The following is a 13,202-nucleotide window of genomic DNA, read 5'->3' as shown; positions in this document are numbered from 1 at the left end:
ATAAATAACTACTATTAATTATTATTATAAAAATCTGCCTGATCTTATAATACTTTATTGGGGACTTTATTGGGGACTTTTTTTTATTGGCAAAGGAAATTGTAGAAAAAAATGACAATGCTCTAACAGTGATTATAGGGTTTGTACAGCGTTAGTGTTTATTGAGAAACTGTCTGATGGCGGTTTATCAACAACTTCACAAGAGGTTACATAGTTACACCAGTAGGTGGTGGCAAGAGACAGACTTTAAGAGTGTTGGTAGATTCATATCTATCTATAATGCATTTTTAATACATTTAACAGTACGTCTTTGTCACCTGGGAAGTGATTATTTTTTCATCTATATATGATTGAGGTGAAAAATAAAAGCTGGATCACATACCTGAAAACATGTGAGCAATATCACGCACATAGCCATGCAAAATGGCTCAGTATCTATATCAAATGGGCTACAGCATTAATTTTATGTGAAAAGATTGTATTTGTGATTAAAAAATAAACACTAATTTCATTTATATATATATAGTTTAAGTCAAATTCAAGTACTTTAAGCACCTTGTACGATCCATGTTATTAACTGAATACAGTATTAAATGGAATGACATCTGAACATCATTAAATACAGATATATATATATATATTTATATACATATTTATATATATATAAACACAAAATAATGTAGTTCCAGTGAAATGTCTTATGATCTTATGTCCTTATAACTGAGTTAGTGGCAGCTTCTCTCTGCAGATGATGAGGCGTGACAGCATCTGTCTGGGTAGAAAAACACAACTGTCACTCTGAGTTTAGTCACACTGCCATTTGTTTAAAGGAACACTCCGACTTTTTGGGACTTTAGCTTATTCACAGTATCCCCCAGAGTTAGATAAGTCCATACATACCTTTTTCATTTCTGTGTGTTCTGTAAGTGTTATTTGACGCACCCACCGCTAGCCTAGCTTAGCACAAAGACTGGATGTAAATGGATAATGGTAGCATACTAATCCTAATAAGTGACAAAATAATGCAAACATTTTCCTATTTACATGTTGCGATCTGTATAGTCACAGCGTGTACAAATAACAAGGCTATATGAGACAGAGACTATTTTTAATCGTATAAATACTGGGAACTATATTCTCACTAGGCGTAGGAGCACAGCTACTTGGGCGGAGTGGCTACTTGGGCAGAGTGATTAGCGCAGCACACGAGACGCCCTGACTGTTGATGGTTCCGTAAACAAAACAAACGTGACAGACTAGCTAGTAGCGAACGCGACTCATGATCATGGCTGACTTCGAGGAATTGTCAGAGGAATTTTACTGTGTATCAAACCAAGATCCAGAACCACATAGTTTTGAGCCAGAATACACAGACGAGGAGTTACAAACTTTGGAAGCTGTAAGACAAGATGCCGAACAGATTGATGTCGAAGGGAGAATCAGAACGAACATGGACTGGTGGTGTAAATGTGGAACATGTCAACCTATGCCGACAGAAACCGAGTGCCTTTGTTGTAATGAATGGGACCGGGTATTGCCATCAATGTCAAGGCTTGATGAGTGATGACAATCAAAATATTTGCGTCACTACCACGGAAGATCAACTGGAAGAAACGCCCCATGCCGAGTGAACCTAATGGTCAGCTGTCCACCAAGTAAGTGATTTTGTTATAATGATCATTCATAGTACAGTGATAATAACAATAAAGGGGATACACGGAGCCTCTATTCACGTAATAGTGTCACTACTAAGGTTACATTACATTAGCATGGCACTGTTACAGTATGGCTAATGTTAGTCATCTCAAAACATAACGGAACACTTACCGCAGCAACAGGTGATTTCAATTTGTCCTGTCTTTATTATCGATGGGATGGCTGTATCCTTTAGCACACGTTTCATGGTCCGTGTGGCAACTTGCATTTTTTCTAAACAGTCGTCTATAGTAAAATGTTCAGAGCAAACGAAATACTTATTGATGCTGTTTACAGGTGTGTTTGTAGCCATCAATTCATCAGGTCAACGTTTTTGGTTGGAATTCTATGAAACATCATAGTATTACCTGGTCTCCCCTGTTTATTGTCGCTGCTCTTTACAATACAGCGAACACCCATGATTGTAAACTATAAATTTACTATCTAGTAATTCCTTACTCTATTACTCCAACTCTGAGCGAACTCTCTGCTCCTCACCACAGGGCGTCTCGTGTGCTGCGCTAATCACTCCGCAAATAGCTGTGCTCCTACGCCTAGTGAGAATATAGTTCCCAGTATTTATACGATTAAAAATGGTCTCTGTCTCATATAGCCTTGTTATTTGAACACGCTGTGACTATACAGATCACAACATGTAAATAGGAAAATGTTTGCATTATTTTGTCACTTATTGGGATTAGTATGCTACCATTATCCATTTACATCCAGTCTTTGTGCTAAGCTAGGCTAGCGGTGGGTGCGTCAAATAACACTTACAGAACGCACAGAAATGAAAAAGGTATGTATGGACTTATCTAACTCTGGGGGATACTGTAAATAAGCTAAAGTCCCAAAAAGTCGGAGTGTTCCTTTAAGTAAAAGCAATTAGGTTAAACGTCGCTGTTGTGAATGTTATTACAGTTAGTAATGTTAAAATGAAGAAAAATAAAAAGATAAAATATCATGGGATAGATTTAATGTTTTTTGTGGACTAGGCATTTGCAAGGATAAACCCAAGTAATAACTAAAAATCTTCTAAATATGGATCATAAATCCAATATCTCTGTCACTTACTTGCTTAGTGGAGAAGAGGAGAGAAGTATCATCAACTGAACTAATCTTGTCACACTTATGTGCTCAGTTTAAAAACTAAGAGAGAAAAAAATACAGTATGTTTTCTAGGAAACCAGTTAAAATTTGAAATTTAAAATGTATAGATATTTTAAGAATGTTATTACCTGTTGAGAGTGTCGACCAGATGTGTAGTTGTATGGTTGAGCTCCAGAAAATCAATAATGTGATGGCTTTGAAAAAAGTTTTTGAAAGTTACAGATTAAAAAAAAACAACAAAACAGGTGGGAATGAAGAACCCCCACAGTCTTAATTTCAGCATAAAAGGTTTCCTGACACTCACAGAAAAAAAAAAAAGGTACAAAATCTGTCATGGTGGAAGCACCTATTCATAAGATACACCTCTGTACCTAAACGGTGCATATTGGTACCTTAAAAGTATTAATACCTAAATTGTAGCCTCCAAAGGTACCACCCCAGAGACAGCTTTTGTAATTTTTTTTCTGAGAGTGCTGAATGATATGGTTCTAAATAGAACTATTACTATGTGTAAAGAACAATTAAAGATAATTCATTGGATCTGAAATTTTAGATCAAACTGTGGGGATGATAGAGGACATTAGTAGCAGATGAGAGCTACAAGTCAGGATCAGTGGTTAACAGCTTTTAATATCTAAACACAATGTAAACACACACTTCTGAGGACTTCACATCACTCAAGAGTGAATGAAAGACATAGATAACATGAGTACAACACAAATTAACCTGCAAAATCCATTAAATTGTTTTTAAATTGTATTTTTATTTAAGAAATATATATGCCATTATGACATTGGTTTATTATTTAGCTAAATTTCCTAATTTTGTCTGTCCACATGAGGTGACCCACTCTGTGTTTAATTATGTGTCACATAATGATATTTTTAACTTTTTGTTTAGAGGTCAACATTTTAATAATAAAAATAAATTACTTATAAACCAACCTGTATGATCCTCAGCATCTTCATTTTTCACTCGGAATTGTTCTGCAATACTTATGTCTTCGGTCTCCTCTTTAATAAATTCCATCTTGAAAACTTGTTTCTTGTTCCTGCATGTTTGGACATTTTGTCATGTTTAATATGAGGAAAACAATTTACGGAAAGAAATATAAAATATTAACCCAATGAATGCGCTTACAGACAAATAACAATCAAACAAGCAATTTACTAGCCAAACTATCAGGGTTCATGCAACGTCTTACAGTAGCCTACAGTTGTCAAACACAAAAATGTATCAATAAAACGGGTGTAATATAATGAAATAATCATTACTGAATACACGATTTAGAAAAAGGAAAATTGAAAGATAAGAGAGAAAACGGCAATTATCCATTGACTGAAAGCTGAACTGCAAAGCGTTACACGGCACCACACATAATAATTCGTTTACAAATAATAAGGCATTAAACAATTTGTATCAAATTAAACGCACCAAATGCATAGGCGTCCAAAAACTCGAACCTTTGTTGAGCCAGAGGAGAACGGTCCAGCCTTATGATGTCATAACACCAGACCAAAATAAAAGTCCCGTCCACATATACTGCCTAAATCACAGAAAGTGCTTAAAAATGTACATGCATAAAAGACTACATACAAATAATATGTCAAAGACATTCAGAGAAAAGCCTGACGTGTACTTACAACTATACATTATTTAATTCTCTTCTTGCCTTTCTAAAAGATAGTACTTGGGCCTATTCATTAGATAGACTTGTACCTATTAAATAGATACTTCATTAGATACCTATTAAATAGAGACTAGTACTTATTAGATACTAGTGCAGTACTTATTCATTAGATACTAGTACTTATTTCAATAGTGACTAATAGTCCCAACTATTCTATTTTTACTAACACATTTCAAATTTCTGCCATTGACTTCCATGGGGATCTGTCATTAGAATATCAACTATTCAGTTTTGACAAGAATGTTTTACAATTGTGACAACAACATATTTGTTATTTATGAAACACTTGTACATATTAAATATATACTAGTATTTATTTATTAGATACTCATATCTAGTGACTTATTAATTAGATAGTACTTATTGATTAGCTACTAGTAGTTATTTAATAGATACTAGTACACATTTATTAAATATAACTAGTAATGATATTTTATTTTACTAGCAAGCTTTTTGGTAACACTTTATTTTAAGGGTCCAGAATTATGCATTAAACACACTAGTAATTAATGATTAACTTGTCCACACTAATGCTGCATTAGTTAAGCACAAACAAAAAAGTAATTCATGATTAATATAACTCTAAGGGCATATTATTTACAATTTATTAAACATTTGATGTTTTTTTCACAAATGTTTATGTTAACTTTGAACACACCGCACAGGCGCACAGACTATCCGACAGCCGTATGGGAGAGTTGTGTCCTTCTGTGCCTGCTTAAGGACAATGGCGGGGAAAGAGTTAAAAATGGAAACCAGAAGATATAGAACTGTGGATCAGGGACGCACAGATCAGCTCTAAAGTCACCCGAATTTAATGTTGAAATTAAATCATCTACCTGCCACCCACCCAAGCCAATTATTTTCTCTGATTTAGATATCCTCACCTGATCGTCACATTATTTAAGTATTCAAAATCTCAGCATAAAGCATGATATGGCTTTACTCCTTCAAATGAAATTCACATCACTGTAACTTCCCGAGAACACACACAGGAAATTAAAGAAGTTCAGCACAAGCAAAGGCTGGATATTTTTACTTTATTGTCATACACAGCGCTTCACATTGTTACATATCAGCACTTGATACATCCTGTACATCCTTTAATCCTGAAATTTGTCTCTGATATGTTTCGCCTCCATTGCTGCTTGAGAGTATGCAAATTAGAGCCTGATTATAATTAAACTTTACACACATCAATATTTCCATCATAATTTTGGAAAATTTAGTTTGAGCTTGTATAGATTCTATATGTGTATAATATAAATTTAACTTGCATTGTTGTTGAAGAGATATGCCTTGTTGGAAAAAGTATAAGAGTAGCACACGTTTGTTGTGTTTTACCAAGTTCAGTGTCTTTAATAAAATAAAACACATTAATGATTTATCTCTCATCCACAAGCAACCGACCCACAAGTGTCCCAGGCTTTAAATCATTCCCTCTTTTGTGAATTTCCATTTGACACTTAAAGGGTTAGTTCACCCAAAAATGAAAATTCTGTCAGTAATCACTCACCCTCATGTTGTTCCAACCGCGTAAGACCTTCGTTCATCTTCGGAACACAAATTAAGATATTTTTGATGAAATCTGAGAGCTGGATCACTGCTCCATAGACTGCTAGGTGACCGAAACTTGCTGGCCCAGAAAAGTTATTAAAGAGATTGTTAATATAGTCCAAGTGACTCCAGTGGCTCAATCTTAAGTATATCAAGCGACGAGAATACTTTTTGTGCGCAAAACAAACAAAAATAACGACTTTATTCCACTATTCATTTCCTTCTCTCTGGGCCTCGTAGAGTTTTTGCGCTGCGCGTCTGTGTTGCACGTCAACACGCATCACACACATGACCAGCTTCGGCCAATTGTGAGCCTACGTGGTGATGTGTAACACAGACGTGCGGAGCAAAAACACTACGTGAACCAACTAGAGGCCCAGAGAGAAGGAAATGAATAGTGGAATAAAGTCGTTATTTTTGTTTGTTTTTGCGCACAAAAAGTATTCGCGTCGCTTGATATACTTAAGATTAAGCCACTGTAGTCACTTGGACTATATTAACAATCTCTTTAATAACTTTTCTGGGCCAGCAAGTTTCAGTCACCTAGCAGCCTATGGAGGAGTGATCCAGCTCTCAGATCTTATCAAAAATAATTTAATTTATGTTCCGAAGATGAACAAAGGTCTTACGCGGTTGGAACAACATGAGGGTGAGTAATTACTGACAGAATTTTCATTTTTGGGTGAACTAACCCTTTAAGTGTCCTTTATGTATGAAAATCTTCCCAGGTGTAAGGTCTCTCTCCAGTGTGAATCCTCATGTGAGTCTTAAGGTTTCCTTTAGATGTGAAACTCATTTCACACTCAGGACAGGGGAAATGCTGCTCTTCGGGGTGAGCATTTTTATGAATGTTAAAGAGTTTCTTATTTGTAAAAATCCTCCCACATCGAGTACATTTCAAATCGTTCTCTTTTTTGTGAGCTCTCATGTGAGCATTAAGATGTCCTTTATGTATGAAATTCTTTCCACACTGAGGGCAGGTGAAAGGCCTCTCTCCAGAGTGAATCTTCATGTGGCAAGCAATGGATTCGTTCTGTTTTAAACACTTTCCACACTTATGGCACTTGAAAGATCTCTCCTCAGGGTGACATGTCATGTGGGCCTTAAGGGTTCGACATATTTGAAACCCCTTTCCACATTGATGGCACTTGAAAGGCTTCTCCCCAGTGTGACTTCTCAAGTGTCCCTTTAGGTACTTTTTAAATTTGAACACCTTTTCACATAGGTAACATTTGTAAGGGCTCTTTCTGGAGTGAATGATCATGTGAATGTTAAGGCATTTCACAGACGTGAAACTCTGTCCACACTGATGGCATATAAAACGGTTCTCTCTTGTGTGAATTCTCATGTGTAAATCAAGGATGCTTTTACGTATAAAACTCATTCCACATTGATTACATGAGAAAGGCTTCTCTCCAGTGTGTGTCCTCATGTGGAATTTCAAGTTTTGTGATGTAGTGTACGCCTTTCCACACTGTTGACAGGTGAAATATCTTTTACGTCCTGCCGCCTTAACTCTTTTTTGTGAGGAAGACTTTTCAGGCTGTGAGCAAAGTTTATTATCAGTTATGAAATCCTGTTTCTCATACTGTTGTGTCTCCTTCAATTCATTCAGTTCTCGACTCTCCTCTAGAAGCGGCATCAGGTCTGAATGGTGGAAACAGAAAAATACAAGTTAACCTCAATTTCTTAAAGCAACAGATATCAAACAACTATTTGCATTCAATGTGCTAAAGGTTAATTCTGTCATCCTATTAATGGAAAATTAGCAAGTATATAAACCCGCAGCAGTTTTTAAGACAATTTAGATCAGGGGTTCCCAGCCATGTTCCTGTTTTAGCATAAAAAATCATCGCTAGACAGTTAATGAACATAATCTTGCTAACATTTATAATTTATTTCCACCTGAAATGTTGCACATATATGTAACAAGTATTATTCATAATGTACTTAAAATTATATTAAAAAATAATGTCAGAAAGATATCAGTTCTGCTGTTGTTCATAAATACTAGTAGTGATGTTGTACAATGAGGATGTTGTCATGTTGCCGGAAACAGCATTATCAATGTCCCAATGTGTAGTGAGCTAGGGTCCTTTACCATCCTTATCAGTGCCTGAATTCAAGTACAGATATACTGATTCCCGAGCTAGGGAGCTGAGTGAGACTATTTGTATACCATGTCTCCTTTATCTGCCACCCATTTCAGGTCTTGGGCTGTGTCCGAAATCGCCCCCCATACCCTTAAATAAGGCACTATTTGAAGGAACAGCCATTCACTCACTCGTTTTCATCAACGCCTTCAAGTGGACTATTATATCAGTGGAGTAATGTAGGGAATAGCAAATGAGGGTATAGGGGGCGCTTTCGGTCACAGCATTGGAGTCTCTAATAATGAGCTGATGACCTGAATCAGGTTTGATTAAGAAGACATGTAAAGTGTGCAGTGTTTGGGGGGCTCTAGGAATGATTTAGGCTACGTTTACACTGTCAGTCCAAATCCAATTATTTGTGTATCCGATTGAATCTGATCAAAAATGATTGATGTCCACACTGTGTATCGCAACTTTTCAGATCCGATCGTTCAGATTTGTGTGTCCTGCAGCTCTTTCGTTTTCCTAAATATCTGCATTGCATATGCCAAAAACAATAACAACCGCAACATGGAGGGGTTTGCAATAGACACGTTGTCTTATTTAAATTTTAAAACATGGGAATTTGTAGCCGCCACGCTGGACTACCCGTCTTCTGAGGCAGCGAGCGGCAGAACCGGAGGCTGGTATGCACAGCTTCTTCCTGCGCTGTTGTCTCCGCCAGTTTCAAAATACAGTATGTCATATTGTCATTGTTTGCATATTGTCAAACAAAGCATTATTTCTGTATATTTCCTGTAACAATATCTGACGTATAAATTTTTTTACGTGGCGTGAGAAAGTCACATAAACCAATCCGATCAGAGCAGTCAGACTGAAACAGATTTCCAGAAATGCGTGAAATGCCAGAAATATGTGGATTTCAAACCACATATGGATGAAGGCTACTGTAGCTTGAAACGGATTTGTAAAAATTCATGTGATTTTTTGCTGTTCATATCAGATTTCAATCGGATATGCACAAAAATCGAAATTGGACTGAAAGTCTGAATGTAGGCTTAGATCAGGGTTTCCTAATCCTGATCCTCGAATACCTTCAATGCACGTTATGTGTTTGATTTTTTTTATTTATTTTTTTGACTCCTGATTCAACTCATCAGCTAGTTATTAGAAACTTCAAAACCTGAAATGTGCATGTCAGATAAGGGAAACATTCATTTAAACCGTGTACTGTTGTTTTACACCAGGACCAGGGTTGGCTTCTCAGCCAGATTACACCACTTCTCAGACATTCCATGATCTTGAGGCTCTATTAGCACCACAGTTTACTCCGTCTCACCCAGAAAAAGCACACAAGTTGTGAGAATTCAAGATTAACAAACACAAGACATGAAATACAATCCATGTTCCTTCTTCTCTGAGGTGAATATCCGCTGTGTTCATCATAACAAGAAGTTATTATTGGTGCGTTCAAGTCCTCCTGGGAAGTTCGTACATACGAGGAGGGAAGTCGTGTTTACGACGGAAGGTGCGTTCAAGTCACTTTCGTCGGAGTAAGATGGCGGAGTACTTTCTCTTAATTAATTACACAAAAAAACAGTAAGATTCTTAAACTCTTGTTCTAGAAAATGAAGAACAAAGAAATGTGCATCAGGAGTACGTTTTTTTAATGTTTTTTGTTAATTTATGAAGCCACTGCCAACTTTATCGTTACATGTTGCATTGTTATATTATAATGCCATCATATTCTGTGCAGGCAATTAGCTTACTGCGCTGTAAATAGAAAAGCCTATACCACTGCTAAATAAGTATTGTGGTATTCCGCCATGTTTCTCAGTGACATGCCCACAACTTGAAAAGATCGGGGTTTAGAGAAAATCCGGAGCTCCCCACTGGTATTTACGACATTGTGGTGGCATCCAAGTGTGTGCAACTCGTAAATATGATCTATACGAGATGACTTGAACGCACCATATATTCACATCCATCAACTATCATTCTGACTGTCATCAGACAAACTGAGTTGCGGTCTGGAGATATTCAACTCAGTGAAGAAAGTAGCCTACTCAGATACTTTTTTGGGACTTCTAGGTGCTTTATTTCATGTCACGTTTCTGTTCATCTTGATTTGAATTTGGATTTTGCTCACAACTTGTGTGCTTTTTTTGATGGAGTGAACTGCGATGCTAATAGAGTCACACGAATGTGCACGTTGCACAGCTGTGCACTGAAGACCAACGGCCAAGGTCAGGATTTTTCGCTAATTAATACTTTAAATTTCATACTGTATACCCCCAGAACACTTGGAATGTAAGACACGTGACGACTTTTGCATCTTTTTTAAAGAGCTTGATGCTGGTCGCTATTCACTGCCATTATATGGACGAGCGCGAGCAGGACATTTTTTTTTTTATTCTCCTTTTGTGGTCCATAAAAGAAAGAATGGCATACGGCATTAGAACCGTAGAGGGTGAGTAATTTTCATTTTAGGGGGAACTATACCTTTAATTTATTATTTACATATGACTATTAGCATTAATAACTCAAGTATTTTTATTTTATTTTTAAATGGAAAAATAAAATAATTACACCGTTTAATAGTTTTAACACCATTTCATGGTATTGATACAGACTACCTAAACCACAGGTGTCGAACTCAGTTCCTGGAGGGCCACAGCCCTACACAGTTTTGTTCCAACCCTGCTTCAACACACACACACCTGCAGTTTTCAAATAAGCCTGAAGGACTTGATTAGCTGATCAGGTGTGTTTAATTAGGGTGGAAGATAAACTCTGCAGGGCTGTGGCCCTCCAGGAACTGAAACTTTGGTATTGTGACAACAAAGTGCTCTACTACATCTTGTAAATTTACTTTTATCTTTTTAAAAAGCATGGATTTAACCCCATATTCCACAGTGACTATCATGATGATTGATTTGGTGATTATGATATGATATGATAACAGATTTTGTGATGATGACATAAAGACAATTATGAATATTATTTTTAGCTAATCAGCTTTAATTGTGGAACTTGTGACTTGATTCTTCCTATTCTTTAATAATTCAGATATTCAGATAGTCAATTTAGATGACTTTTGAAAATTCTTAATTATTTGCTTACATGTCAACATTTTAAAATGAAAAATGGTTTCTGAGTTCACATTTGAAAACCAACCTTTTTGTTCCTCAGTGTCTTCATGTTTCACTCTGAATGGTTCAGAAATGATCATGTCTTCAGTCTCATCTTTAATAAATGCCATCTTGGAAAACTGTCACGTGGATCTCAGTTGTTTCACCAACTGTTTCTTGTTCCTGTATGTTTGGACATTTTCCATGTTTAAAATAAGGAAAACAGTCAATAAAAAAAGATAAATCCAAACTTTATTTGTATTAATTAATGCACTTGCAGATAACAATCTTAAAAGAGCGATTTAGGAGACAAACTACCAGTTCATGTAATGCTTTAGTTCTATTAATTTTATTTAAATATAAAATAAAATGGGTGTATTATGATTAAATAATAATTTCTTAAGTGACGAAAAACGGCCAAAAACTGAACCGTAAAGCATCACACGACAACTCACACAATAATCCATTCATTTCACATTACTTGTAAAAACTATGAGTAAACGATTTGTATCAATTTAAACACCTCAAATATTTAAGCGTTCAAAAACTCAAACCTTTGTTGGGCCAGAGGAGAGCGGTGCAGCCTTATGATGTCATAACACCAGACCAAAATAAAAGTCCCCTACACATATACTGCCTAAAATCACAGGACGTGCATAGAAATGTAGGCTACATACAAGACTGCACACCAGGGACATGCACAGACATTTTGAGGGGCAGGGGCTCAAGTGAAATAAAGGGCACTTCTCATAATTATGAATTTTTTGTTCTTTTTTTAAACAAAAAAGTATATATATTAACGCTACTCTGACTTCCTTTTTAAAAAATTAATTAAAAAAGTTAATTAATTTTATCTTCCTCAAACTCACTCAATTGTTTCATTTTCAAAAGATGTCTACAAAATAATCAGTTCACACAGAAACCATGGTCTCCTTAGTATTCACTAGGTTTATAGAGCAGCAAAGGAAACCATTCCACAATGTGCATGTTTTGAACACATTTTCTATGCTACTAGTTTCAAGTATATATTTAGAATAACCTAAATAACTGCATCAAGCAGAGGGGCGTGTTTTACTAATAATTTGTTTATTTTTGCACAAGGCACTACATCATTTTAATTATTTTGGTGTTATCAGAATACATAACACTTTAAAACCAACACATTAATATTATTATTGCTATGCATGTACACACACATACACAATAACTGATGGTGACTGACATGGACTTAGTTTCACATTTGAGGGAGGACTGTATCATCATCATCAAATAAAACCTTCAAAATCCACATTTAGATGGAGTTTGTTTTATACCTACTACACTCTAAAAAATATTCTGTGGCTTGGTAAATATTACAGAAATATTTAACTTTACTAACTTAATAAAATATCTGAAAATCTTACTTGATTGTTTGAATTAAACTTACCAAAATAATTGAGTAAAAATTCAATAAAAGCCAATGTCACGTATGTATTTGTGGTTGTATGGAATACTATTTTATAAAGGTTTAGAGGAAATAAAAAAAGTTAAATTACTCATAAATAAAAAGTTAATTTATAAATATTGTTATTTTTAATGTTTAATGTTAACTTATTTTTATTTATTAATGTACCAGATGCAGTTACTCAGATTTACTACATTTTTTAGAGTGTATCCTCCATCTGTTTGCATCTGTAGATTTCTTCTAAATTCACCAATATAGATTTCTAAATTTCAGGGGGAAAGACTCTTGATGTAAGTCATTAACTGGGGATGTTCTGTATGCAAATTAGGCGTCAACTAGTTAAAATGCGCACATTTGCATCTAATTGACAGGGCAATGCAGGTAAATAGGATAAACAAAATAACTAAAGCATATCACCTGATGGTGATATATGCTTATTTTATTACTAACTTATTTTATTACATGGCTTGGTGGTTGAATTC

General features: G+C 35.6%; 1 protein-coding gene and 1 long non-coding RNA gene across 2 annotated transcripts; both read right to left on the bottom strand.

Annotated features, from left to right (window-relative positions):
• Positions 1–557: 557 nt before the first annotated feature.
• Positions 558–4,281, bottom strand: LOC308681192. The gene is made up of 5 exons (XR_014029002.1): positions 4,240–4,281; positions 3,750–3,856; positions 2,934–2,999; positions 2,770–2,844; positions 558–772 (listed from the first exon to the last, which is right to left on the bottom strand). It is a non-coding gene; the product is annotated as an uncharacterized lncRNA (long non-coding RNA).
• Positions 4,282–5,531: 1,250 nt separating this feature from the next.
• On the bottom strand, positions 5,532–11,921 carry LOC308681191 (uncharacterized protein). Its single transcript, XM_081349856.1, has 3 exons — positions 11,831–11,921; positions 11,323–11,459; positions 5,532–7,699 (listed from the first exon to the last, which is right to left on the bottom strand). Exons 2-3 carry the CDS (start codon positions 11,405–11,407, stop codon positions 6,759–6,761), a joined length of 1,026 nt encoding a protein of 341 aa, XP_081205982.1. The 5' UTR covers positions 11,408–11,459; positions 11,831–11,921; the 3' UTR covers positions 5,532–6,758.
• Between the last annotated feature and the right edge of the window lie 1,281 nt (positions 11,922–13,202).

This window comes from Scardinius erythrophthalmus (assembly GCF_964197995.2).
Source record: "Scardinius erythrophthalmus genome assembly, chromosome: 20".
Taxonomy (NCBI): domain Eukaryota; kingdom Metazoa; phylum Chordata; class Actinopteri; order Cypriniformes; family Leuciscidae; genus Scardinius; species Scardinius erythrophthalmus.
The sequence above is the reverse complement of the archived record's forward strand: the minus strand, read 5'-3'. Positions and strand labels throughout refer to the sequence as shown.